Genomic DNA, 27,957 nt, shown 5'->3' on the forward strand with positions numbered 1-27,957 from the left:
AACAGAACCCAATCAGTGGCTTTCCTAACATCTTTTACTTCTCCTTGGCTCAGTTTTGGAAAAAATCTGATTTTGAAGCGTTTATCAGAGTCAGAGTGTGCGACTCTCAGCTACTACCACCCCAAGTTTTACCTCAATATCTGCCAAACTCACTGAGATGGAGCCATTTTTCTGTTCGATGGCTGTGGTGGCCATCTTGATTGGATTGACAGTTACTTCCTGAAAGCTTCATTAAAATCCACCCACTGGTTTAAGGGATATTTTGCTAACACAAACCTTTTTTGTTGCATGTGAATGACTCCCAGCTCCACGTACAGCTAATTTCATCTGTAAAATTGACTCAAAGCTTTTTTTTTTTGCAAGTCTTTGAAATTAGTTCAGCAGTTCTTGATTTATTTTCTGTAAAAGAGACACAAACAAACAAAACCGTCCTCGCTCTGCCTCCACACAGAGCTGATGAACCAAATTAGGTACAATTTTAGTTCAGTCAAAAGAGGATAAAATGGATAAGGTGTGTTAGATAAATGAAAACACAGACTCACGTCCTTTTTTCACCCTTTTTATTCATCTCGAAGCCAACCGCGTACATAAGGCCTGAACAATCAGGCCACCGCTTCATCAATAATCAGAACTTGAGCCTAAAAATAGAGATAGAGTATTTTCTGCTGCTTAGTGACGGTATATAAATACATTTAAACAGATTGCCCTTCCTTGACTTAACTGATATGAAAAAAGTCACTTATTAAACAAAACAAGAAAACATTTACTCCATTTGATCAAAAACAAACTTAATAAACACTTTTAATGTAGACATAAAACAAGAAAAATAAGAGCGTGTGTGTGTGTGTGTTGTAAGTGCATGAGAGGAGTGTGAGTCACCAGCAGGACAAATTTTTAACAATATGTCCTCTTCCTTGCGTCCGACCACACTGAATGCCGATGAGCTTCGTTGCCACGACAACGAGATGGCTTCAGAGGCCGGGGAGGGGGTGCTGGGGGGAGTGTCACGTGAGGCGTGTCACGCCGCGAGGTCAGAACCGTACACGGTTTTGGGCGTGCAGCTTTCCACCGAGTCGTACCGTTTTTAGTTTGTAAAACCAAAGTCAGACAGATTTTAATTTACAACCAGTTTGTCTGAAAAAAGAAAAACTTGTTGTTGTGTTAAAACTGTTTTCTTGATGCGTTTAGTGACAAAGAAATTAAATAACAAAACAAAAGGTGATTCCAGCCTTTAAACTGTAAGTTTTGTGTAGTTTCAGGAGTGTTAATTAGACAAAACATTAGAGTTTGGTTTCAGTTTCCCACCAAAAACAACATTTTACCAAATCTAACCAATAATGGCACACTAGTAAACATGACTACATAATCATAAATATGTCCATTATTATTTTCATGTTATTTAAGCCTTGTGGTCACGAGGCTTAAAACAGAACAAAGCTGAATATTCCCAGAAGAAGTGTGTTGTGGTGCATTTCTGCCAGGTTCAGGTAAAATCTCACCGGGACGAGAGTTTAACGGGGTTCTCAATTTCCTCGCTCGAGTCTCACAGTCCTGCTGCTTTAGTTGTAAAAGTTGTTGACGCAGGCGTCTCCAACCCGCCTCGAACCCATCTGAAAGCCATATTTTGACACCTGAACAGGAGCTCTCATCTGATGAAAAACATACGTTTATGATAATTAACGATTCTTTAAAAACTGGTCCAAATCCGTCTGTCGTCATTTCAAAGATGCACTCCACCACAGTGAGTTGTAAACGTGGGCGAGGCTGATAAACTGGGTACGAAGAGAGCCGAGGTGGGCATAAAATAATGTGCACGGCCAAGAATGCAGTTCTGCCAGGTGTGCGCACATAAACAAGCAAAAGATGGCCGCTGGTCACTTGGTTGAAACAATCAGAGTTCAGTGAGACCGCAGTAAATTTGCCTATTTTCTCTCTATTTTAAGTGAGATACTACCTTTAACATTTCATCAGTTTCCTGCCATTTTTCTCTGCTTTAGTTGTTTTCAGTTTGCATAGTTTCATCAAACAATAATCAAACTGTAAAACGTTTAAATGTCTACTTCTTCCGTCCTCTCTGAACTGAAAAATGACGCCAGTTTGCTTCCAGTTTGTTCTGCGACTGGCAGACAGTCCGACTTCACAGAGGCCGAGGCAGAAAGGTGTTTTTTACAAACGAAAACCTGCCCAGTCTGCCTGTTAACTCCTAACTTCTGCTTTTTGAACAAACACCTGAATGCCATAAATTTACTTGCAAGGCCAAACAGCGGAGGATAAAATGTAGAGAGGAAAAAAAAAAGTCAAACTTAATGCAAAACAAGGTGCCGATAAAAGCCGCTAATGCCACTTGAAAAAAATCATTAGATGTAATTATTAAGGAGACATTTACTTAAAAACAAAAATCGATTATTGGCAACCCCAAGCTCCATTTTTTTCCTACCATCTCAGGCAGCCAGTGGGCTCCATTTATTTCTGAGACGCATGGAAACCTAAGACTGCATAAACTGTTTAATCCACCAAGTCTGGATTCATTTTTGTCAAAGTTGTGTCATTTAAATCTCTCTTAATGCAAAGCTTTTCAGATTAATCAGCATTTAAACTGCACTTCTGCATTAATGCATCAGAGGCAGGCAGTAAAGTGGACTCATTTGGCTCAAAACCAAGTTTTAACAGCCTGCAAATTCACTTCTGCGCTGCTCAGAAATTAATAGAAATCAATGACTGCCTGCAGGAGTATGGAGATTAGTTCTGAAGGCTCGCAGCAGTATTGCCTTAAAGCACTGACGAGAGGAAACTACATTATTTGAAGGGGGTGAACTTCGCAAACAGACGTTATTCCAAGCTAATGTTTGTATCCTTCTATTATTCTGTACATTTAGAAATACAGACGTTAGTGTCGAAACACATTTGTCTTAATGAAATGAGGGGAAAAGAGGTTTAACATCAGTAACAACCCCTGCAGTGCTGAGGTCCAACCTAAACCAGGATTACTTGTTACGCAACGGAGGCAGATGAGTTTAAACAGAATTATCTGATCGTGAGTCACGTGTCGAGCTAATAGAATAAACAGAGACTTCTGCCGTCCAAAAGTTACACAAACTTACAGAAAATCTGAGATAAAGTACTCCGCTTTAACCAGGCTGGCTGTCAAACTAACATCTGTTCAGGGTGTAAAGATACGGCAAGACGGCAACACGTCTGATTACAACTGTGCATCGTTTTAAGACACCCATGTTTGTCCAGAAGGGAGCTCGACTCCGGTCTCAAAAACATTACAGAGCAGTTGTTTTTGGCAGGGATGTCTGAAGGGGGGGAAAAGCAATTACTCAGCCACAGCGACACATACAGCAGAGACGTCCTGTGGACAACCGTCTCAGGGTCTGCTGTGCTGCCGCTGCTGGTCTCAGCAGGACAGAGTCTGCTTCCGCAAACTTCCTCCATGAAAATCAAAGGCAGAGGGAGCACACTATCATCTGGGAATTACTTTGTAATTAAAGGCCTAGCATTCCTTAAAGGAATGCACATCGCCCGCCACCTTTAATGCTGAAGATTCAGAGTAAAAGGACTTCACGTCGACAGAGTTGTAGCCGTTTTGGACCAAAATAAACGTGCATAATCTTATGCAACATCTTGTAAACTATTAACACTCCGAGTAAGTTCCGTGAATGACTCTCAGCTACTACCACACCAAATTTTATCTCAGCGTCTGTAAAACTGCTCGAGTTGTAGCCATGTCTGTGTTTGCAAAGATCGCTTTGTTGTGGTGGCCATCCTGAATCGGGTTGACTGCAGAGTTTAAATCAGTCGTACAGGCAGAGAATATTTTTTGATCCGTTCAGTGAAGTCATGAGATGTTTTCCTGACGGTACAGACAACCAAACACACTGACAAAAAAAAAAAACAAGATTGCTCCACCTTCTCCTTCAGGGGCGGGAAATAATCAAAAGCTGAACGAAAGAAAAAAAAAAAAAAACTAAGAATAATTCAATCAGTCTTCGTTTTAGGAGCGGATAACCTCTGAATATGTGCCAACAAATAACTGAAGTGAGTGATGACGACGAAGACGGAAAAAACGGCTGATAATAATGAAGACGCAGCAGAAATCCTTCCTAAAGGCTACGATTTTTTGCGCTCGCAGCAGCTCTGTGTTAACACGTCTTCTTCCAGCCCCAAAAAGTGACTCGACGTCTGGATCTAGTCATCTCCTTGGCAACATAAAACTAATCCCGCATTATAGGATGTAGGCTCTCGCACCCCGAAGCCACACTTGCCTTTTTTTAAATTTTTTTTTAATTCCCATATCACAACACTCCAAACGGAGCAGATTACTGTAATCTGAAAACACTGGAGCAGACAGATTAGATTAAGCTCATTACACACATAAAACATGGCTAGAAAGGGTTAAAACCACCTTAGTTCAATGGTTAAACACACTTCAGAGTCTGTACACACACACACACATTTTTGGTCATCTGTAGCCACCAAAAGAGTTGGTGTCAAATGTAAAACATAAAATCTTTAAATGGATTTCATCCCTAACAAATCCCAAAGGAACTGTGTGAAAAGCGTTTCTCTGTAGTGTTTGTTTTCCTTACAAGTGCAAAAACAATAAAGTCTGCGTCTCCCTGAACTCCTCACGCCTTCGAATGCTTTCTGGAATACCTGCGCGTCTTTGTAGTCGCAGTTTTATATAAAGTGATTGCGGCAGCTGACGACCCTCGTGTGGTACGAGCTGCAGAGCGACAGGGTTAGCGGGGCTGGGTCATGCAGCCATCTTGGACAAAAAAGGGAGCTTTGTGTTACCCCACTGTAGCGCCTGTATAGGAGTGAGAGGTAACAGCGCTCCGGCCAAGCCGCTGCCGCTTCGTTGTTTGTCTTTCATGCCGTGCGTTTCCTTTTCAGAGATTCAAGCTGAACAAGAGAAAAAAAAAATTACACAAGGCATTTTACCATATACGTAAAGATTACGAAATATTTTTAGAACCCTATTTTTGACGAAGTTCAGATGCTGTGTGAAATAAAAATGAAAACAGAATGAAATGATTTGAAAATCTCATAAAAAAAAAAAATCACATTTTATTTACACTGGGACACAGTAAAGTAATTTACAGTAGTTTAAAGTAGATTTGCAAATAATTGCATTCAATTTTTTCTAATATATACTTTACACAAGGTCCATACTTCTTCAGAATTTGAGGTTTTAATGTTTTTACAGCTGTTAAAAAAGGCCTCACCTCATTTTCCACCATCTTCAACCTTCCCAGTGCGTCTTTAGCAGCATCCTGTTTAAAAACAAGTGAAAATGTTCAACTGTAAATAGATAAATGTTAATCTGAGGCATTTAGAAGCCAACCCTGACCCTGAACTCACCCTGTTGCCTTGGGTGGAGAACTTCTTCACAGACTCAGACAGTCCTTGAACGAGCCGCCGCAGCACATGTTCATATTCTGCACGTTGCAAAGAGAAACGACGGGAACGGGCTTTAATGTTGAAACAGCACACTTACATGAATCAATCATATTCACATGTTTGTACACTCATTAAAGACACAAATGAGACTTCAAGCTTTGGCTCCTAGTGAGACAATTTGCCTTTAAAAAAAAAAAAAACAGCCTAATTTGTGGCTCGAGTTGATTTATCGCCGGATGAGTTGTGACATTCTCGTCCAGATAAGCCGTTACCTGACAGCAGAGCAGGAGAGCCGCGCTCCAGCTGCGCTTTCTGCCACTGAAGTCTGTGCGTGACCTCTTTGTGTTGATGGATCAGATCAGGCGGGGGATCTCGGCGGTTCTTCCGGTAATCTGCGATCTGAAAGACGATCACGGTGAGCGACAAGAGCCCTTCTCACCACGAGAAGAGCGGGAGCGGCGGACAAGAAATACCTTCCTCTCGCAGCGCTCCCTGTCGTAGCTCAGGAGGCTGAAGCTGTGGAAGTTGTACTGTGGAGGAGAGTTGTTGGAGCGGCCGCTTCCGCCACTGGCTTCATGTTTGGGTTTAGACCGAGGAGACGGAGCCTTTTTCCCCCAAAACAAACAAATAAAAACACACAAAGAGGCTTAACTAAACTGGCAAACATCTAAAGTGATGTCTGCTGCCTGCAGGCGTTACATGAGCCAAATAATTACCCTTTAGAGCTGTGTTGTTTGAAGGTAAAGGATAATCAACTTGTGCATTCATGTATTTCAGTAATAAGGCTGCAGCAGTACTGTACATGTTTATACATGACGGGATCTCTCATTAACAGAGTTTTTTAAGTGATTCGATAACTTGAGTGAATGTAATGGCACCTAAGCTGATGAGCTTTTCAGCAACATCCTTATTTGTAAGTTCCACATGGTAAAAGCAATCCAACATGAAAAGAATTACTAAAAAAAAGGGTTTTAAAGCCTGTTATCACACATTGAGGTTGTATATTTAATGTCCAGAGATGTAGTTCAAGAATATGAAGCAGAAAGAGTGCAATTATTGTGAAAGTATTATGAATTGGGTCGTCACGATAAACAGCTGGTGGCGTTAATTATCTAATAAAGTTCCACTGAAGCACTGAAGGAGGAGGAGGAACAGCGTGTTGATGTAATTAGAGAATAAATCAATATAGAAACTCTATCCACTGCCCAGTGTGTGTGTTGGGTGGAGCGTGAGGGTCTAAGAAGTGAAGCGGATGTGCAAACATCTAAAGTCTGAATTCAATTTCCTGACCAGCAGACAAAAAGGCGAGAGAGGGGGCAATAATGTTTCTGCCCGTGTTCATGTGATTGTCTGTTACCGACATGTCTCATGAACGACGGCGGATTTTAATGAACCTTAGGAGTCGTAACGAATGATTTCAGGCAGACTATCCAGCGAGGGACGGCTGGGAGGAAGTTTTCCTCATAATGTTCAAAACACATCAGGGTGGATCTTTTAAAACTATTTCCATTTACCTTTTTTTAAATGTATACTTGATGTTTATTGTTAATCAGTTCTTGCAACATTTGATTTAGTATTATTGACAGTTTAATAAAGTGATAAACTGGAAGTGCCAGAGCTGAAGATGTTGAGGTTGGACAGGATTAGGAATGAGGTCATCAGAGGGACAGCACAGGTTAAAGGACTGGGAGATAAAGTTAGAGAGGCCAGACTGAGACGGTTTGGACATGTGCAGAGGAGGGACAGTGGGGATATTGGTAGAAGGATGTTAGAGACGAAAAGGAGACACGTGGATGCAGTTAGAGAGGACATGGAGGGAGTTAGAGGACAGAGTTAGATGGAGGAGGATGACTCGCTGTGGTGACCCCTGAAAAGAGAACAGCTGAAAGAAGAAGAAGAAGAACAAGAACAAGAAGGGGCTCCTAAAACACTGTTACCGTGTCAACACAAGGCTGAAGTGTGGAACTTTTGCGTATTCACAAAATGTTGTCCCCGTGTGGACGTGGCCTTAATATTCTTGTGACATTGTTGTCTCGGGTTGAACGAACTGTAGGAGTCTGACTGTAAAGTTTAAGAATGCCCTTGTGTTCGACTGTCACTACAGATGAAAACAAAGCGGTGTTCAGACACTCCTCTCTACCTGAAACCAGGTGAACCATTAATGACTCACCCGCTCCTTGTGTTTGTCTGGAGGAGAAAGAGATGAGACCGGCTCCAGCACCAGCCACTTCTCCGTCACCGGCTGCAGCTCGGCGCCGGAAAGAGGCTCTCTGATCTTCACTCTCACCTCCAACTTCCCACCTGTAGCTTTACGACCATCCATCACCTACACACACACACACAGTCAGGAGGACGTCACGCGCACGTGTGTGAAATCTCAACGTTTATTCAACACTCACGTCTATGATCTCTCGGATTTCGCAGTGGTTTTCCAGGGCTTCAAGCTTCAGCTGAGCAGTGCCCACCACTTTATCAGTCTTAAACAGACCTCTGTCGACACACAGCGGAAAACACAAAAGGCATGAACAGAAATACGCCGAGCAGAGGAAAAAGCTAAGCAGCTGAGTGGAATTTCACCCCTTGTGGATGATTTCAAACTTGATGCCTTTGGACTGGACGACCCGTTTGAAGGCTCTGTGATTACGGCTGATGTTGAGCTTGAACTGCTCTTTAAACTCCGGACTGCTGCTGTTCTTCACCGTGCCGGTTTTGTCCCTCTGGGCCTCCTCCTACACATGAGCACAACGCGGCCGTCAAAGCACATCTGCGTCGCAGTTCGCGACGGGCAAAACCTCCGCAAGTCGCCGAGTGTGAAACGAGCTTACCGAGCTGGGGAAGGGAAACTCATACTTTACGCTGGCATCCAGGTCATTAGGCGAGACACCTGCAGGATGAGGGGGAAGAGTGTGAACGCACTTAAACGATCAAGACTGCTGCCTGTTTAGTTCACAGATGTTGACACCTGTACCTGATGGAGCTGGCAGGTTGATGCCTCTGATAACGTACAGCATCAGGTCATTAGGTGTCAGGCTGGAGTGGATCCTGCGTGACAGACAACCATTTAGTTAAAGAGCCAAATAATTTGGACTTCTGTATGAGTCACAGAGCTTTTAGCCTGATATCATCCCAGAGCAGGAGCAGAGTGAGTCACAGTGAGTCATTCTGACTCATCTCCCACTCTAGTAAGGTAAAAATGTCTAAAAATTTTTTTAAATTAAACATTTGATGCATGAGTGGAATACTAAATCAGCTTCAGAGAGTCAAAACATTCCCCTTAAATCATAAAAACAGGAACATTTTGATGCATCACTTTATCTTCAGAAGGATTGGTGGGTTTTCGAAGAAGAGTTTAGTCACTGATATAAAACCAACAAATATTTAAACCAAGTTTAAAACATCTGACTGATAGTCGTATCCTTTAACTGAATGGAAAATCTGGACCAAGGCCAGCTCAACAACACAGCTCATTACATTACAGAATAATTGAATCTAAATTTAAAGACCAGATTATTGAAATGTATGAGTTTTTTTTTAAATATTTTTATTCAGAATCATTTTTAAAAGGCTCCTTATTATAAACTGTGAATAAACATTTCAGACTAAATAAAGTTTGTCCCTTTGACTCTAAAATACCACAGATGTGATCACTTTACCATCAAACAAATGTCAAGATAATTTAGTAACAGCTGTAAAAAACATAGCATAAACATAAAAACTCAGAAGATGACAAAAAAACGTATTCATCCACAAGTAGCTACAATCGCCGTCCAAACAAAAAGAAATAAAAATAAAACAGCAGCAGATTTTCATTAGAAGAAAAGGCAACCAGACTTCTTTTCTTGTTTCGTCTCTCATCCAAAGAGCCTCTTCAGTTCTGATCGTCACACCGACATATGTTAGTACTAGAGTGAGGCCCGGAAGCTGGAAGCTGAAGACAGAAAGGACGAGCGCCCCCCAGTGGCTGGCTGCAGTACTGTTTTTAAGTCTTGCTCCTCATGTAAATGAACGGATCATTTGCCTCACTAGAAAAATAAAAATATAAGCCAGACCGTTTCTTTCAGGTGCTGATTTTAGTTACCTTGCTGCTGTATGTTTAAAACTGAATTTAAACAATTATATGTTTAGTTTCAACTAATTATTTGAGGCTTAAAAAGGGTAATTTTACACAGTGACAGCCTGTTAACGAGTTGGGAGGGTGTGTAGGTGAGACTTCTGTATTTATGATACCGTCTCTAGTCTCTAGACATCATTTTAGTAACAGTTTTGGACGATGTAGTTAACAGAGTCGCTTCGTGCATCTTTACTTATGTTGACGGTTCACATCAAGGATGAGGGACACTCCGAAAACAGTAACGTACACAGTTTGGAAAAAACATGGTTTGAGAGAGGAGTGAAGGAAGCCAGCTACTTTAAAACAAACAAAAAGACACATTAAACGTTGGGGGCGACACCTTTTTAACACCAACTGTGCAGATTTGGCTCTTCTTCGCAGTCAGATTCAAAACAATTCGCACTTCGAAACACGAGCCTGAAACTCTTCTTCTTGTTGAAAAACAACTCACACCCCAAACAACTCATAGGAAGGATGGGTCAGTGAGTCATGTGACCCCAACAACCTTTTTAGTTTAATTGTTCCAACAATCACTTATGAACAAGGGCTGCACATGATTATCAGAAATGCATCGTCATCGAATATCAGTGAGCGTAATATAAATATCTGGAGGGACTGAAATAATTATATTTCAAGACTCATGCATTCATGTTCTGCAGCCTAATTTTATATCTGGTCAATCCTTGATGCCCACATCTGGTTTAGATGATAGAAGACAAAGTGAGGAGCAAGGAAAATGCAGGTTTGTCCACAATCAGAATGGAAAACAACGTTTGGATGAGAGGTGAAACATCATCAAGAAACAGGAGAGGAAATCCAGCTTCCTTCAGATTAAGAGAATAAAGTAAGAAATATAAGATTGTTTAATAACGGACTGACTTGACGGAGTTTAAGGTTCTCTCCTCTGTGTGGCACTTGGGGACCGGGTGGCCCTTCGCGTGGGCATCCTTCAGTATTCCTATGTACTTCACGCACTCCTCAACCAGCTTCTCAGACCTGAGGAGAGACAGAGGAATCCAACCCCACGGGTTCGTTTTACTTCTGAAATGCCACAAGTCAGATCTCTAAACAAACAGCCGTCACGCTGCGGCGTCAGCTGTTGCACCAAACACACATCAGAAATAAAAGGGTTATAATAAAACCTGTACCAGAGTGTAAACAGTGTGAAGAAAGCTTGTAAAACACGCAGCGAGACATTAAAATCACACCACAGAGAAAAGCTGAAACATACAGAAGCATACAAATTACAAAGAAGTAAAAAATATGCTAATTTGATATTTTGTGACATTCTTTGAGGATGTCTGTCGACTAAGACTGTATATGTTATGAGATAGCTGTAAAACAATGACAGCTGAGAACTTAAAAACAACTTAATGGATCTAAATATGATGTTTTAACTGTGATTAATTCAAGTTGGCGAAGATGTATTGTAACTTTAGTTGCATTTCACACAAAATTCAAAACAGAGAAAGTTTTAAATCTCACCATCAATTTACATTAAATAAAGGGCAAAAAAAAATATATGCAAACAAACTTTTTATTAGAAAAATAAATATTTCTTACTTCAAAGCCTCGGCTACGTTGCCCGAAAGAGTAAACTGCTGCGAGAGGCTCAAACATTTCTGTGGGTCGAGATATAAAACAGAAGGGGTTAACAAATTAAGAAATGCTAATAAGACTTGTCTCTAAATAACCCGATTACATTAGGATCAGAATGTAAACTGATATCTGATTTACACTAAACAAAATAATAACAACACTTTTGCTTTTGTTCCCATTTTTCATGAGTTTTTCTCAAACACACAACAGGCTTTTTTCTCTCAAATATTGTTCACAAATTAGTTTAAATCTGTGTTAGTGACAACTGACAGGTGTGGCACATCAAGATGCTCGTTAGACAGACCGTACACGTGCTGTGGATGAAAAAAGGAGTTTTAACCTCGTGTTGCTTTCGTAGGAGATCCATGAGGCCGTGGTACTTTTCACTGGAGCGAGGGGAGACGGGAGAGGTCCGAGAACGAGCCAGGGAATAATCCTCCTCACCTACGGGAGCGCTCGGAATCTGATGGAAACGAGAAGAACGCAGTGAGAATCTGTGAGCAAGAGGACGGCAAAATAAAACAACTGATTTGTCTAAAACTAACGGAGGCGGTCAGATAAACAACCATTCTTATCAACTAAAAACCTACTTACTGCCCGCCACCGAAAGGCGAAGGTAGACAATAACGTTTCTGCCTGTTACCAAAATATTTCACAAACCATTAAACACATTTTAACTTATTGACTTTGAAAGCCAATTCAAGATAGCTTAGCCAAGACAAGAATGATATAACTCAGTCAGTTTTACAGATATTGAGCTAAAATTTGATGCGGTCGTAGCTGAGTGTGACATCCCACGATATTACATGAGATCACGTTTATTGTTAGTTTCAAGGTTTAACAAAATGGCTACAGCTCCGTCATTTCTCAACAGAAAAAGTCTGGCTTAAAAGGCGGCGGGCGATATGCATTCCTTCAAGGGATGCCAGCCGTTTATTATTAAACGTATACATTTTCTGACAAACTTCCACTAAAATCAAATAGTTTTTTTAGCTGTATATAAACAATGATTATGAATGAATTTCTAAAAGGTTCAGAAAATGAAAAATCGAACAAAAGCAACGTGGATAAAAACATGCAGACTTTATGACATCCTCCTTTTTTTCAAAGCCGACCCGTGGACAAAGATAGAAAACCTGCGAGGTTTTAAATGTCATATTTAATGAAAACTGTAACTCAGTGCTTTTCTCGAATAAAAATAAAAAGATTGAATAGCTGCTTGTGTAATTTCCTGCTGACAGAGAATAAGACAAACTAATTACACACTGGGACTGAGTCAAAGAAATAAATGAGTTTTATGAAGCAAAAATAAACAGAATGAACCAGAAATCCTTCCAGGACAACAGGCAGAATATGAAATATGACAAGTGGAATAAAAATATACACACAGAAACATTCTTGCATGGGTGTAAACATGCAGGATTTTAATTTCGCCCTGGTTTTTCTTTTAAGAATTTTTTGTTTTAGACACAATTCAACACCTCAGACTTCTAGCTGTGGCTGTGATAAAACGCACACCACGCAACAACATCATCTACGTGAGACAGCGAAAGTGTATTTATAACCTTAGTGATGTCAACAGGTAGGCCAGACTTGGCAGCGGTGATCATTGGGTCCAGTCCCTTGGCGTGTCGGAGGTGCTGCGCTGCTCCGGTCATGTCCTGAAAACAGAGGGGTCAAAAAACTGATCCCAGCTCAGCGATCAAACCAACGGGCATCAACTATTTATAGCAGAAAAATAAATAAATTTAAAAAGCTAGAAGATGAAAAACACTCAAAGTCCAGAACTTACCTTCATCTGTTTGGATCGCAGCGCCGCACGCAGGAAGGCCTGTCGCCGTAGCAACAAGAAATCCACTTGCTGCTGAGCTGGAAAAAGGTAGTTAAGAGAAACAGAAGTGAAAACTATGTTCGGCTGCAGTTAAAGCAACTTGGGCGACACGTGTGAGGCGCGTAGGCAGGCGCTGCACACATGCACGGCCCTGAACGAACCTTTGGGCCCCAGTTTCGGAGCCGAGGATCCTCCGGGTCCCTGAGGAGCGGGGGACTTCGCTTTCTGGAGCAGCGGGCGCACTGCGGGCTGCAGACGGCAGAATCAGCAGAAAACAGATTTATCAGTCGGTCACGTGGATACAGCCGGAAACAGAGCAAAGATTTAAACGTATTTTACATCACATGTGTGTTTTTTATACATAAAAACACTTGATAGAAAGGGATGCAGAGGAGAAATTAGTGCAGCCTGCTTTAAAAGCTGCAGGAGATTAAATGGCACAAAATGTGTGTGTGTTTGTTTAATCCACAGAAAATCAGGTTTCCTGGCTGCACTATAACCATTTGACCATTTGGTGGTGCCTTTATAGGTTTCTTTATCATTTTTTCCCCCCCCCAAACCTTGGCAGCTTCGTTCTGTCCCTCCTCATCTTCATCCTCTCCGTCTGCATCCTGATTTGCTATTTTCATAGCCGTTTCCAGGACACCCATGAAGTTCTGCTGACCCCCCTCTGAGCCCTGAAGCGGCGGGCAGCCTGGAGAGGAAACACGCACACGAATAAACTCATCAACTCAAACAACTCAAGCACAATCCTGAAAAAAATAAAAATAATTCCCAACATTACCAGGCGGCACCGGAAGATCAGACAAGCTGACGGGTCGGCCCGCGTTATGAGCTCTGATGGCGTCCTGATATTGCTGTTGATTAAAAAAAAAAGAAAATATATATAAATTATGTCTTTAAACCTTACAGAAAATGTACCCTCAGACTCTATTATACTTTATTTCGCTGCTGCTGTTATTATTGTGTGAAAATCCTTGAATGCCTGAACCGTTTTTGTAAAAAGCAAATTACAAACTGTGTGTCTCACACATGGAGGTAAAGAAACAGAAACGGAGCAGACATTCTCATAAATATTGACGTTATTGATGTAGTTCTACTGCTGAAAAAGCAGCATGAGTTCCCCACCCCATAAAACACAAAAAACTCACAATATAGTCTGTAGATCTCCAGCTGGGCTCCACAGCTTTTCAGAAAATCTCAGAATCAATTCATGAAAAGTTAGCAGCTCAGGAAAGCAAGATCTACAGTTTACTACACTGTGATTTATATAAAACTTCCTCAGGGGCTGGAATTTGTCTGCATTATTATTATTATTATTATTATTATTATTATAAAACAACAAATGTGAAACCTCAGAACTGTCAGTCTGGCAGTAAGAAGTTAGGAGTTTATATATTTGTTTGACAAATAAAACAAGCAACCTTTTACACCTAGAGACAATTTGGAGTTCCCGATTAACCTAACATGCATGTTTTTAGTCTGTGGGAGGAAACCGGAGTACTCGGTACATGCATGCACGAGAAGAAAAAGGAGGCAAACCTGCGACCTTATCACTGTGAGGCGACAGCTCTAACCCCTGTTCCACCGTGCCTTTTTTGAAAAATATTTAAATATATAAATAATAAATAAAAAGGAAGGATAAAACAGGGCGTCACTTATGCTCGACCCTTCCAACAGTTCCCAGAGAAGTTTGCATTTAGCAGCTGTATCTTCTGCAAACTCCCAGTGAAAAATATGCAACCACAAAACTTTCTGAGCCTCGTTCATAAATGTGCAGAAGGGAGGGCTTCCCACCCACCATCAGTTTTATGGCAGATTGTAGTGGACTGAACAAAGCGGCAACATCTCAGAAAAATGCTAATTGTACAATTCTTCAGCCAAATTGAATAAGTTACTTTTTCCACGTTTGTAACAATGGCTTCCTGCACAGAGGGAACAGTAAATGCAGGTTATTTAGCGGGTCGAATGAGTAACACCAGCAGCTAGAGACAGACGAGGATATTTCCAGCCAAAATAACACAATGGAGATGAGTCATGCTGGTCATTTATTCATTCAGTCGCTGAAATAAAAGAACAAGCTGACAAACAGCAGCACAGATTCATGAATATGAGCTGAATGACCTACAGGATGATTAATGGCTCCTTTGGTTTAGATTCACTAAGTTTTATTTTTGGAGATTGGAGATTAAATCTAAATATCTGCGATCTGAAAACGCTGAGCACCTTGATGATGCGCTGGTGCATGCGAGCCTTTCGATCGTCTCCTTTGCTTTTGGCGCCCTCTGCTGCTTGCTTGTAAATGTCCATCCTCTGCTTCAAGGCTTCAGCCAAAGTGCTGGGAGCAGGAAGAGCTGAAAAAGACAAGGAGAACAGAAACGATTCGACTTCTTTTTCATGATCCATTGAAAACAGACAGTGACGGACTGAAACTCTCACTGCCACTCTTTACAGACATGCAGGACAGTTTATACGAGCCTTAACCGGAAAATAATTTCAGTTTTTATTTGTAAATCAGATGTAGTGTTATACTGATGCTGTATAAGGTGATATATTGTAATTCAATTCATGTTTTTTGTATTTTTAAACCTAATGATTACATTGGGTTTCTGTCATCTACGAACCAATCAGAATCCTTGTTCAGGTGTTTTTAATTATCTGAATTTACAAAATCTGAAAAAAGTGCAGTCTGCACATTAAGGAAAACAGCATTAATGAAAAAAAAATTATGAATCATTTCTAAAAATATATATAAATAAATAACAGGCTCAAGAAAAGCTTTTAAACATTAGTTTTTTTCTAAAATGGTGCCTTAGACCCATTTTTGATCGTTTTACACTTAATAAACAATCAAAACGAAAAGCCTCTCGATACAGCAAGTATTCATAAATCATTAACTTTACCAGCGGGGGTCACTTGGGCGGGGGCGGGTGCAGGAGCAGCAGGAGCAGCAGGACCAGCAGGAGCAGCTGCAGGTTTGGATGAAGACTGTGGAGGAACGGGTGCAGAATGCTCTTCTACCACATCTCCTGCAAATTATCAGGGAGCAGAGTAAAGATTTCATAGCTCTTCACAACATTTATACAACAAAATAAAAAAATAACGTACTAAAAGTCAGAGGGGTGTTTATAACACTTCTGAGTAATTAAGCAAAGCTTAGTTTAAAAAAAAAGACATACAGCGATGCACTGATGCAGCTTTTCCTCTTATTGCTACTGAGCAGTGGAGTATTTAGTAATTATCGATGTGAACTTTTAGGTATCTTATCCTCAGGTTGATTTTTTGTTGTGGCGGAGCAACACGACAGCAGTACTCACACAGATGAGTCTGTCGAGTAAACAATGATTTTTCTCTAATAAAGGGCTACACCGTTGCTTTAACTGTTGCCTCGCGTTAAGAAGGTCATAAGTTCGACACCCGGCCGGAGTTGACATGTTTCCCCCATGGATGGGTTTTATTTGGGTACTCCGGTTTCCTCCCAATATCCATAAATACATGTTAGGGTAACCGGTGACTCGAAGCTGTCGCTAGATGTGAGTGTGAGCAACAAGTGTCTGGAACTTTTTAAAAAAAACTTTATTTACGTTTATTTAAATTATTTTATGCTTAGCAGAAAGTTGGAAAGTAGTCCCGAATCTAAGTGTAGTGTCTGCTGCACTCACCAGGAGGAGGAGGCAATGAGCTCAGATCCACCGGCTCTCCTCGGTCCACAGCCTCCAGCAGCGAGTTGAGCTTCTGCACGGATGAAGGACATTTTATTTATTTATTTATCACATAGATGAACTTCCTTCAGGACTATTCACAAACACATTAGCTCAAACCGATACTGGCTTTGTGACCTTGGCAGTGAGGTAGTGCTGTTTAGCCAGGTTGACGTCCTCACGCTGTTTGGCGTGAATGGCAGCCATCTTGTACTCCCTCTGCCTGGACATCACTGCCTGTTTCAGCTCTGGGTGGAGCGATACCAAGCAGACATTTATTATTTTACTAAGCGAGAACAAAACAGGAACTACAGACACATTTCTCAGAGATGATTGATTATAAAAGTTTGTTAGAATTAAGACAAAATTCAGCTTGCTGAACGTTCGGCCTTTTAGCAGCTAACAGAACATCAGCCGAGATTAGCGGCTAATAGCTTTATTGGTGTTTTTTGGCTGCTCTGTATTAAGTTTGTCCTGAAAAAAAAGATTTACCTGCATTTATGTTATGTTTCACAAAAAAAGAACCAGTTTACTGAGCTAAACAAGCATTTTGAAACATTTTTTCCCCACAAAAACTGCTTTTCTCTAAAGGGTTATAATAAATGTTTTTTTTGACAAATTTGTATGATTTTGATGAATTTGTAACAATCATATAATTTTTTCTCATTAATAGATCACATGATGAATTAAAATGAAAATGATTCTGTCCTGGTTATCAAACGTTAGCGAAATAATTATTTTTATTCAAATCAATATTGGCTTAAATTTGAAAATAATCAGTCCATCTACTTTAAATAGATGCATAAAATGAATTTATAACTTTATACCTGCATTTCTTTCAAGTTAAATTTTTAGTTAATTCCTTAATTTGTACAGACTTGCCGCTAAGTTACAAAACAAAGTGAAATGAATTAACACTTCTGAATAATCAACAACCTAAAATCCTGAAACCGATTTTTTTTTTAATGAGAAACTAATTAGAATAGCCCACTATCATCATGTCCGTCCTGATACACAGTCGGGACAAAAAAGAAGCAAGTAAACTTGAGTTACCGGAGTGCTGGGCACCAGGCTGGATGGGGGTGAGGGGGGAGATCGCAGGCGTTCCTGGGGTGATGGCAGCAGCAGGTTTTTGGGGAGGAGCCAGACGGGTTGGCTTAGTGTTTGGAGCTGTAGGAGCAGCTTCCCTCAGGGGTTTTTGAGTTGAAGAAGGGGACGGCATCAGGGCAGGTTCTGGTGGTTCTTGTTCCTTCACAGGTCCAGTCTCAGCCGTGACATGTGATGGAGCTCCGACAGCGACGGGGGGAGGGATCTCCTCCTCGTTGATTGGTTTCCCTTTCTTGACGGACGTTAACATGGACTGTAACGTCTACAGTTTGAGAAAATAAGAATAAAAATCATGAGAACATGTTTTGTAAATGGAGGAAAGGACAAAATGCTGCACGGGTTTTTCCTTTCACTTTCACCTTTAACCCTCGGTCATATCTCCGAGCTTTGCTGGTCTCGCCTGTAGCCTTGGCATTAGACGTCGCTTTCTGATACATTTCTATACGCTCCAGCAGACGTGATTCCAACCCGGATGCACCACTGGGAGCAGCAGGAGGAGCTGGATGGCTTGTGACGTTCACTTTAGGAGCAATCGGCGTGACAGCGGGGGGTGTTGGAGCTGGAGAGTCCTCCTCATCGTCCTCCAAGACTTCATTTAATTCGGCCTGTTTACAGAGCAACAAACATGTTCTGCGCAGTTCAAAGGGCAATGAAGAGGTGCGGCAACTCAGCAGAAAGACAGCATTGTTGAGAAATGTGGGAAATTTACAATGCTGAGCTGAATAAAAGACTGAATCTGTTTATTTTCTGTCAATTCTTTAGTCTCTTAAATGTTCAAAAGGGCGATTCAAAGTGTTTGTTACCAGCAGATCTTCATCATCCTCCAGATTGTCATCCCCCATTTCATCGTCATCCAGATCTTTCATACAAAGAGCGGCCATCCTCTCAATTTCAGCCATGGGAACAGGAGCTGAACAGAAATAAAAGCACCACAAAAATCATTCAAAAAAAAAGTTTTGAGCACGTGACACGTGTAGGAGAAAAACAGCTTCCTCACCTTTTCCTTCACCTTTCTTCCCCTGTGATCTCCCTCCTTTTCCACCTCCTCCCACCAGACTGAGGAGCTCTGCCTCCAGCTCGTCATCATTTCCATCATCCATCCCTCCATCCGGGGAGAGGTTGAGAAGCAGCCCCATCTGAGACAGACAGAGAAGAGCTGCTGAATCTTACCCGCCGTTGGCAGGAGCTGACTCGACCATTTTAAGTTGATGTACTTGCCTTGATGCAACTTCAGATCATTTCCATAAACTAAAGTTGCATCAGTTGTATTTTTTTTTGTTTTTTGGACAAGATTTTGGGTCGATAATAGGAGAGTTGGGCTTCTGCTTCTCCAGATTATCCAGAAGATTCTCAATAGGGTTTAAATCTAGACTTTGTGGTGGCTAATAAATGTGTAAAATGCTCTCCAAAACCATCCTTTCACAATCTGAGCAACCTTGGATAACAAAACTAGGCCCTCAGACCTTAGATATATTGGATGAATCATTAAAACCCCCAGTTCTTACACTTAAACTTCAATCGCTCTGGACCAGCAGTAAGCTGGACTCTTCAGACCACATCCTATTTTCCACAGCTCCAAAGTCCAGTCTTTTTGCCCAATGATAAACGGTTGATTGTGTTGTTTGGTCCCAATAAGTCTTCACATTGTGTATGTGGAAATGCTCCTACTTTTAGTATTAAACACTGCTTTGAGTTCTGTTGCTGGATTTGTCTGATTTTACCAAACGTTCAGGACTTTCCTTTGACTGTTCATCCCCTCTTTTTTCCAGGCCTTTATAAGGCAAAGGGAAGTTTTTCACCCTATTCTAGTAGTTTTTGCAGGCTCCTTGGTTACTTTGCTTCTTTGATGGAGAAAAATGATTCAACTCTAACAAAATATGTCATCCATCATTGAGAAGCTGCTAAGTGCATCAGACAGGAGCTAAATTTAGCTTGTTGACAGCAGAAACATATTAATCACTGCTGGGATTTTCTAATGGGAGGTTCGGACCTACTGTTTAGTTGCCAGGTGGTGACTCTTTTCGGCCTAGCAGAGCACCAAAAGCAGGTATAATTTACACTCACCTGCTTGGCTCGGGCTGCTCCTTGACCCCGAGGAGGAGGGTTCCGACTGCGACTCATTTACTTTTTTTTTTTAACCTGGAATTAAAAGTCAATAACGACAATGAACCAAATAAAGAGTGGTCAAGTTTTATAATTTTATACAATTAGGAATGAGTGAGCACGTATTTCATTTATCGTATTAGATGTAAAAACTCATAAATCAAGTTAGCGCCTCTGCTCCTGTTAGCTAGCAGCTAATCTCACAGGAAGTGAATTTTTTTAAAGAGTTTTTATGTTTATTTACCTTCACAGTTTTTGATTGTTTAGTTGGTTGGCTCGGTGACTCAGCTCAAACCTCGCTCCGAATAATACGAAACCTTCCAAAAATAAAAAAAATAAAATAACCTGAACGGGAAACAGAGATATTTAACCGCTTAGTTTGAGATGTCAAAACAAAAACAGTCTCAGTGTAAACTACTTCCTACGTCGCGCTTTACGTACGGAAAAGACACACCCACCGCTGACGTAGGACGTCAACGTTTCAGTCTGTTAAAGCCACAGAGCTAAAGGTGGGTGCTTGAAGAGCGAAGTTTTCAATCTGTGCGAAAATATTCATATAAAAATGTCCCTGATTGTCTACAAACTTTTATTATTAACATTAATAAGCACAAGTGTCGTGGTCAATCTCAATTGAGAGCTTTATTTAAAAAACAGTTTTAGTTATAGTTATATTTAAAACATCTTTACTTAGTTAGCTAATTAACTTTAAGCTAGCTACCCGTTTATGAACTATCAAACTATGACCATCATGCTTGTCCCCGTGTATTTAAATAACTTATAATTTTTTATTTTAGCAAGAGAAGATGCCTAAAGGAAAAGCAAAGATGAACAGCAGTGGTAAAAGTTATATTTTATTATTTGATTCTTCTGCTAGACTTCGATGCTAACACATTGTGTTTATCTGTGTAGTTAACGCACACCCAGTCAGCCACAACAATATGACCACCTGCGTTTCACACGCCTGACTTGTTGAAACTTAAGGTTAAAACCACCCAGCCGGAACGAGATCTTGAGAAGCTGAGAGCAAAGTCAATTGTCAAACTTGTTCTTTTTGACGCTCCTAAACTGAGAGTTTAATGATGGTCGTTTCTTTCCACTGTCACCAATCTACTCGTTAAGGAAGTGAAGATTCAATGCGACCTGCTGGCTTCCTAATGTACTGTTTGTAAATGTATTATAATAGGAACTGAATTGACTGGAATTGACTGGATTTGAATCTGGATCTGAATTGGATTTATGTTTTGGACTTTTGTACAGTGCCCTGAAATGACTTTTGTTGTGAATTGGCGCTACATAAACAAACTGAATTTATTTTAATTTCCCCTGTAGTGACATAAAATGAATGTTTTTCAGTTTATCTGTCAGTGGTCAGGTTTTAATGGCTGATCAGTATCAAATTGATATCAATAATGTTCAGAGGTAATCGGCTACAATAACTCACCCCCTCACAGTTTTCGATTAATCAAATTTATTTGTATGTTTCGAGACAACTTACCTCCACCCCAGACTCGGTCACTCAGGTCAAAAAGGAGGGAGTCACCGAGTGATGAGTCTTCGCTGACTGATGATGTCCGAACTACTCTCGGTCAAAAGGTGATTCAACTAATTAGAGTAGAGCTTATATTTGTATCCTATTTAGACAAACTGATAAGTGAGGTTTTCTCTTAAATATTAGGACACAGGAGATGACTCTGGAGCAGCTGCCGTGTCGCTAAAACACCCTCTGCAGGAATGTTCTGTCATCATAAAGCAACATCATCAGGCGGTAGGAGTGTCCTGCCTCCCAGAACAGGATGGTCTCACCAAAGGAAAAGGCACAGAAACGACAAGTGTCAAAGTTTCAAACGAGGCAGATGCAGGACGAGAAGAAACTGATCCCAGCGGCGATTCTCAGCTGGAGACCGGTGGAGTAAATACTGACACAGACACCAAGAAGAATGGAGACAACATGGAGGAAACGGCTTCAGAGGAATGTAACGGATCACATCAGAGCAGCGCTGATCAGCTCCAGGTCTCCAAAGATGATGATGATGATGATGATGATGATGAATCTTCTGCTGTGGAGGAGCAGATGTTGGAAAAAATAAAATCGAATTTGGAGAAAAATCAGTACAAACCCTGCACGAGTGATGTCAAAGAGTCAACCGCTGGTTCGCCGGCCAAGAAGAAACGGAGAACATGTGCGTGTGGTCAGGCAGAGAAGGGACGAAGTCACTTTTCACAAATTCAAACGCCAGAAGTCTGGCAGAATGGAGCCGAGGGCGCTGAGAAACAGATCTGTAATAAAACCGCTTTGGAGGAAGAAATCCCTGCAGCCTCATCCTCACCTCAACACGTCTCAGCAGAACGGAGCGAGGCCGAGCCAGCGCCTCAGAGCAGTCATCAACCGTCAGTATCACCTTAGAGTTTTAATCTTTGTTTCATTTTTACAATTTCATGTAAAGAGATGAGGCTATGAGCGACTTAAATAGGTCTGATTAGTTCTATTTTCTTCAAGTGAACCAGCTGCTGCTTTAAAATCTGCTTACAGTAAAAACAAAAGTATGACTCATTTCAGTTTTACACAAAATAGAGATAACGTGTGTGTTTGTAACATCAAAATTTAAAAGTTACTGAAATTATTTGCAGATTAAGAACAATAATGATAATAATTTGCTGTCAGCAGCATCCTGCTGGGATGGAATAACATTTATTTGTTGTTAAATGCAATGTTTCAATAACATTTTGAAACTTGTGATGAAATGTGATGTTTTTTCTGTAATAATGTTCTTTCTTGTGAACACAGAGCTGAAACTGAAGTCCAAGGTGCTGCTTCTACCTCAGATGGGATCAGTACTTTGCCTGTTCTGGGCTCCTCAGAGGGAAATGCCTTTGAGGCTGAAAGAGTCTCACCACCAGGTCCAGAACCGACTGATAACCTAGAATCACATCAACACGCCGAGGAAGAAGAGGAGCATTTGGGGAATCAGCAGCTGCAGGAACACAAAGAATCCACGGCTCAAAATGGAGCCGAAAAGCTGACAAAAACAGGCGGAGGCAAGTCAGCAGAAGTTAATTTAAGTTCTGCTATAAGAAGTCAGATGGAGGAGAGTGGAAACGAGGAGGCAACTGAAGCCGACGCTCTGAGGATGAGGAGTGAGAACGGGACAGGAGATGACAGGAAGGGACGTGTGACTGGTGACGGTGTGGAAGAAGCTGTTTCCTCTGCAGAAGGCGGAGTTGTAACGCTCGGCGAGGCTTCGCTGACACCCAGTGTCCACGAGGGGAAAACCAACGTGAGTGGTGCAACGACAACCTAACAACCTGGGGAGCTTTTCATTGTGCTAACCGCTGCTTCTTCCTCCTCCCAGCAGGAAATTATGAAGCTAGAGGAGGTGATTGGTGGGCTTCGCTTTGTGTTTGATGAAAAACCACGGCATATAAATGTTTCCTTAACATTCAAACCTATTTTGATTTACAAACAAAGTCTGAATTCAGTGTGTATTATTTTATTGAAAAAAAAAGTATTTATTTATTCTGTTTTTTAATAGACTTTAAGTTTCAAGAAACCTGAGAACCAGTTGTCTAAAAGACAATCCTTAAAAAAAAGGATTTTTAAGGAAAGAGAAGCTTTGAGTCTTTTGACATTCATGTTTTGATATTTTAAACTGAAACAACGAATCAGAGGAATTTTAATTGAGCAGTTTCAGCGCCTTCGTCCTCACTTTTACTCATCTTTACGAGGATAAGAGGTGAGGAAGTGAGAAAAGCTTCTGAAATCGAGGAAACGTGCTGCCATGATGAAAAGCATCCCAGAATTTATTGGAAAACTTGAAGCTCGTTGTGTTTTTGTTTTGATCATTTGATAAAATTAGTTAAAATGAATGAGTGAGATTGACTTTCTTCATTTGGCAAATTATTAAAGTTTTATTGTTTAGTTTTGTGTTTAAAAGCAACGCTCTAAAGAAGTCCTGAAGGGATGTTTTTAGTTTTAAATGTGTTGATCACTGAATATGAACTTGTAATCATAAAACTGTAAAATAAATGCAGCTTAAACCTTAATTACATATTTGATAAAGCAGCTATTTATCCATATTCAGTAAAATGTCTGTGTTTGCTGTGCAGTGCGATCCTGAAGACGATCCCGCTCCTGGTTCTTCTGCCGAACGCGCAGACGACACATTTGGACCCGGATGCTTCGATTACGTGTCGGATTCGCAGCTCAACGCCATCGTCCTCCTGTAAGAAGGACGTCGATGGATTCTGTCCAACAAAACAATCTGAGCAGTAATCTAAGAAACGCAGACTAGCTTTTGATACATTAAGTTATTCCTAAAGTAACACCGGGCTCTGAGAACAATTCAAACTAATAATGGAACAAAAACACACACAGTTAAGTAAAAGATTTCATTAAAATGTGGAAAACCTTTGATTTAATCTCAGACAAGCATATGAGAAATATCCTTGCAAAGCACTAACATGGACATCCTGATATAAACATTTACAGTCGTGGGAACGAGGAGGGTTTTGTGTTGTGTAAAAACAGATGACTCTTCTGTTTTCCTCTCAGGGATGAGAAGACGACGGAGAACGATGAAGCTGATCTCTCTGTCGGCCTCGAAGACGCCACAAACCTGATCTGCGGCCTGATCCGAGAACTTTCCTCTCTAAAGTCAGTAGGAACAAGTCTCCCTCTTTGTATCGTCTTTTTTTAGGTTTTATTTTGTTGCTTTTCTCTTCTTCTCCCCTTTAACCTCCCTCTGTATCTAGCTCATTGTTTGAACTTCTGTGCCGCTCCCCGCCTTCAGTTTTCTGTAAATCCCGTCTGAAACCTTGAAGTTGGGCTTCGATGTGGCCGTGGGACCGCAGAGATCGTCTCCACAGGAGCTGTTGTGATGAATTATACAGAATGCTAACATCTGAGAGAAACAAATTAACAGATTTATTCTTTTTTTAACCTTTGGAGACTCTAAAAGAAAGCGGTGTTCAGGTGTTTTTAGTCTTCTGATTGTTATGTTAGTTTTATGATTAATGATTGAAAAGGTGAATAATTTTAAAAAGACAATTAAATTATTATTATTATATATTCAGCCTTTTAAATTTGAGTCTTTTAAACCACCCCTCAGTAGTTGGACTGTTTAACAAGCACTGAAGTTTGTTAAAACTGTAGTGATTAAAGAGTTTTGGTTTTAATTTAAATGCAGATAATTGAGCATAAAAGGGAATATTTTCCTCTCTAGTGTCACCACTTGCTGGTTGTTTTGATATTATGTGAGCATGTTGTGATGTTCAGTTCTAACTCAAGTTCAAGCTGCCCATCTTTTCATTCCATAAATTTGAAATCTTTGAAATTTTCCTCGATTTGGGTCAAAGCTCGACATTAAGGGTGGGTCTAAAAGTGAAAAACACGTTGGCTCCTGTGCAGCTCTGTTTTAAAATAAGTCGAAACTGTAAAACTCAAACCCATTTTCTCCCTTTTTGTTTTTCAGTCGAAAGGTCATGGTGGCTCATCGAAAAGTGGAGAACCTGCGACGCAAAAATCCAAGAAGCTTCTCACGTTAAGGATTTCTTCACGATCCAAGAGTTCCAAAAAAAACAAAAAAGGTTCATTATTCTCCTGTTAGTTGATTTTTTTACTCTTCTGGTTTAATTTCCAACAGGAATGTTCTGTTTTTACTTATAATAAATAAAGTTGTATTGTTTACCATTAAACTACATGATTCATACAGAGCTACATCTGCTCCTGTCTGGGTTTGGGGAGGAAAAAAGCAAACAAGTTCAGCCAATTTACATATTTATAATTTGTTTTAAACACACACAAAAAAAGGTACAGACATCTTTCAAAATAAAACATGCTTCTATTTAAGTCTATGTGCTACTTCTACACAGAACAAGAGCAAATTTCTGATATACTTAAAGATTAAAATGCTGACATGGAAACAAGCTGTAAATATGAATCGCTGAAGGTTTTTGCAAAAGGTTTGGTGTGATAATCTGTCAAATCATGGAGGTGTGAAACTGGACAGCAAGTGGCCACATTTTAAAAGTATAAAAAGGAAACACTTCTCATCTTTTTTTTCCTCTCAAACATAATATCTGACAGTCGTTGGAGAATAATAATAATAATAATAATAATAATAATAATAAACTGTACAACATGCAAACAGACCAGCTGCAAAACAACTCCAATCACATCGCAAAGAGCAAACTTAGAAAATATATTTTAAAAAGGCATGCAAATGAAAAGTAAAGCAAACAAGGATTACACAACAGCAAAACAACACAGGTGCTAAATAAGAAGAATTAAAAACCAGAGATTAAGAGGAGGATGTGTTCTTGCTGCCCCATTTCAGCGTCTGGACTTTGAGTACACGGAGCAGTAGGCGCTGTCCACTTTGGGACAGAAGCGCTTGGTGTGAGCCTTGGCCCCCGTGGCCCCGCACAGGGGACACACGTACTGCCGCAGGTAGGGGCATAAAACGTCCCCGGCCTGGTTCTTCAGCCAGTGGGATCCGTACACCAGCTCAGATTCCCCGTTGTGTTTGCAGAAGCTGCAGAACATCGCGCGCTCAGGAGGAGGAGGAGGAAGAGGAGGCGCCTCGGGGACTCTGCAGCGGACCGTCTTCTTGCGCTCCTTGGGGCCCCGGGTAGTCGCCGGCTTCGCCCTGAGATCCTCCGCGTGCGGCGCGTCCGGCCCCAGGAGGGCCAGTGAGCCAGGCAGGAAGGACTGCGGGTGCAAATCCGCCGTCCTGTCTGCGCAGGGCTCACATCTGCGGGCCGGGCTCGCGCGCAAAGACATGAAGGCTTTGCTCAGATCCTCGGGCTCCGAGCGGCGAGCGTTGCGCGCGGGCAGGGGGGGCTCAGGGTCGGTGTTCCGGCGCAGGATCTGTCTGATTGTGTCCGACAGTCCCATGTAATCCCTCCAGGGCTGGAAACTTTCGCTGTTTGACTCCATGAATTGTGACAGGTGGTGGAACAGTCCGACCGCCACAGCGTTCATACTTTTAGTTTTCTTTTACTGTTTATCCGCCTGTCCTGCCTGAGTTGTTGCCTTTAGGAGAACCGGCGCGCAGAAACTTTTGATTGGTAATTGGGCACAAGTGGTGATGAAAGGAGCGCACCTTGCCAGGCAACTGCCAATCACGTGAGCTCGTGGGCAGAGCGTGCTGATCGGTTCTCCTCCAATCATAAGGTGAACAGCTCCTTCCCAAACCACGTGCACATTTGCATACTTAAATACCGACACCAAGGTTTTATTGATGTTTGGTCAAAACGAAACAGTTTAGGGACATTTTCCAGCAGATGAGGAGCTAAATCAGTGTCACTGTTAAAACCATCTAGATTTGTGTCATTTATAAAGCTGCTCAGAAAGTAGCTTCATTAAAAAATAAATAAATATTAAATTTACGAGATACTTGGAATCACATAAGTATAACTTCTAATTGCTTACTATTCTTAAAAATGGTCAAAGATCGGTCATTCCTCTCCCTTTCCTCTCATGTTCAGAGTGATGAAGATGCTCAACTTCACCTTTTATTAAGCCAGAAACAAGCCTGAAAGGTTTAAATGTTGTCTATTTGAAGAAAATTACCTTAAGTTCAAGGAGACAGAGAGAGAAAAAGCTTTTTGTGTTTAGCAATCATTTTTAAAATTTATTTCTCATTGGTTAGAGCTTTGTTGTCAGGACAGGAGTTTGTTTAGAAACTGACAGGAAAATAAACCAATCAAATGTTGATGCAGAGAGGGTGGGCGGGGCCAAAAAAGTTTAGATAATCCTTCAGAAAGACCTGCCTAAGGGACAAAGATTAGGGCCACAAATCCCCACCCCCACCTGTCAGATCTGTGAGAATAAAGTGCCACCATCTTTGCAGCAACCATTTCACGAGTTTCTGTTTTTTAACTGGGATTTTTTTTTGTTTTGTTATGTTTGAGTTACATATCTGGGAGAGACTGAGTAGAGATCCACGTCGAGAGGAGACACTTGAGGTATCTGAGAAGGACAACTCCGTGGACACATCCCTAGGAAAAGGCTCTGGACATCTCCAGCTGGGAGGAGAACCCTGAAGAGACCCGGGACACGCTGGAGAGACAATGTCCATGTCAGACTAGGCATGGGACGG

The 27,957-nt window shown here is 41.1% G+C and overlaps 3 protein-coding genes across 3 annotated transcripts; 1 reads left to right on the forward strand and 2 right to left on the reverse strand.

Annotated features, from left to right (window-relative positions):
* Window positions 1–545: 545 nt before the first annotated feature.
* On the reverse strand, window positions 546–20,291 carry cc2d1a (coiled-coil and C2 domain containing 1A). Its single transcript, XM_017417039.3, has 28 exons — window positions 20,103–20,291; window positions 19,820–19,894; window positions 18,753–18,891; window positions 18,559–18,665; window positions 18,115–18,360; window positions 17,702–18,017; window positions 16,787–16,896; window positions 16,610–16,682; window positions 15,851–15,976; window positions 15,174–15,301; window positions 13,732–13,804; window positions 13,508–13,641; window positions 13,109–13,196; window positions 12,909–12,985; window positions 12,682–12,777; window positions 11,457–11,579; window positions 11,081–11,139; window positions 10,397–10,513; window positions 8,375–8,448; window positions 8,232–8,290; window positions 7,984–8,135; window positions 7,806–7,896; window positions 7,577–7,732; window positions 5,880–6,011; window positions 5,679–5,805; window positions 5,368–5,444; window positions 5,232–5,279; window positions 546–4,908 (listed from the first exon to the last, which is right to left on the reverse strand). The coding sequence occupies exons 2-28, from the start codon at window positions 19,874–19,876 to the stop codon at window positions 4,876–4,878; spliced, it is 3,018 nt and encodes a 1,005-aa protein (XP_017272528.1). The 5' UTR covers window positions 19,877–19,894; window positions 20,103–20,291; the 3' UTR covers window positions 546–4,875.
* Window positions 20,292–20,656: 365 nt separating this feature from the next.
* On the forward strand, window positions 20,657–25,511 carry LOC112450536 (transcriptional regulator ATRX-like). Its single transcript, XM_025006062.2, has 7 exons — window positions 20,657–20,695; window positions 21,345–21,451; window positions 21,534–22,246; window positions 22,644–23,133; window positions 23,963–24,078; window positions 24,408–24,509; window positions 25,327–25,511. Exons 1-7 carry the CDS (start codon window positions 20,662–20,664, stop codon window positions 25,397–25,399), a joined length of 1,635 nt encoding a protein of 544 aa, XP_024861830.1. The 5' UTR covers window positions 20,657–20,661; the 3' UTR covers window positions 25,400–25,511.
* A 107-nt stretch (window positions 25,512–25,618) lies between these two features.
* nanos3 (nanos homolog 3) lies at window positions 25,619–27,644 on the reverse strand. Its single transcript, XM_017416902.3, has one exon. It carries the CDS (start codon window positions 26,835–26,837, stop codon window positions 26,187–26,189), a length of 651 nt encoding a protein of 216 aa, XP_017272391.1. The 5' UTR covers window positions 26,838–27,644; the 3' UTR covers window positions 25,619–26,186.
* Between the last annotated feature and the right edge of the window lie 313 nt (window positions 27,645–27,957).

The sequence above is a fragment of the Kryptolebias marmoratus genome, linkage group LG3, assembly GCF_001649575.2.
Source record: "Kryptolebias marmoratus isolate JLee-2015 linkage group LG3, ASM164957v2, whole genome shotgun sequence".
NCBI lineage: Eukaryota > Metazoa > Chordata > Actinopteri > Cyprinodontiformes > Rivulidae > Kryptolebias > Kryptolebias marmoratus.

Coding starts and splice junctions, on each gene's coding strand:
- nanos3 (XM_017416902.3), bottom strand. CDS start 26,837: ATGAACGCTGTGGCGGTCGGACTGTTCCACCACCTGTCACAATTCATG.
- cc2d1a (XM_017417039.3), bottom strand. CDS start 19,876: ATGAGTCGCAGTCGGAACCCTCCTCCTCGGGGTCAAGGAGCAGCCCGA. Junction 15,302..15,850: donor CGCCCAAGTGACCCCCGCTG/GTAAAGTTAATG, acceptor TGTCTTTTTCAG/CTCTTCCTGCTCCCAGCACT. Junction 11,140..11,456: donor TCCTACGAAAGCAACACGAG/GTTAAAACTCCT, acceptor CTCGACCCACAG/AAATGTTTGAGCCTCTCGCA.
- LOC112450536 (XM_025006062.2), top strand. CDS start 20,662: ATGCCTAAAGGAAAAGCAAAGATGAACAGCAGTG. Junction 20,696..21,344: donor AGCAAAGATGAACAGCAGTG/GTAAAAGTTATA, acceptor GTATGTTTCGAG/ACAACTTACCTCCACCCCAG. Junction 24,079..24,407: donor CTCAACGCCATCGTCCTCCT/GTAAGAAGGACG, acceptor TTTTCCTCTCAG/GGATGAGAAGACGACGGAGA.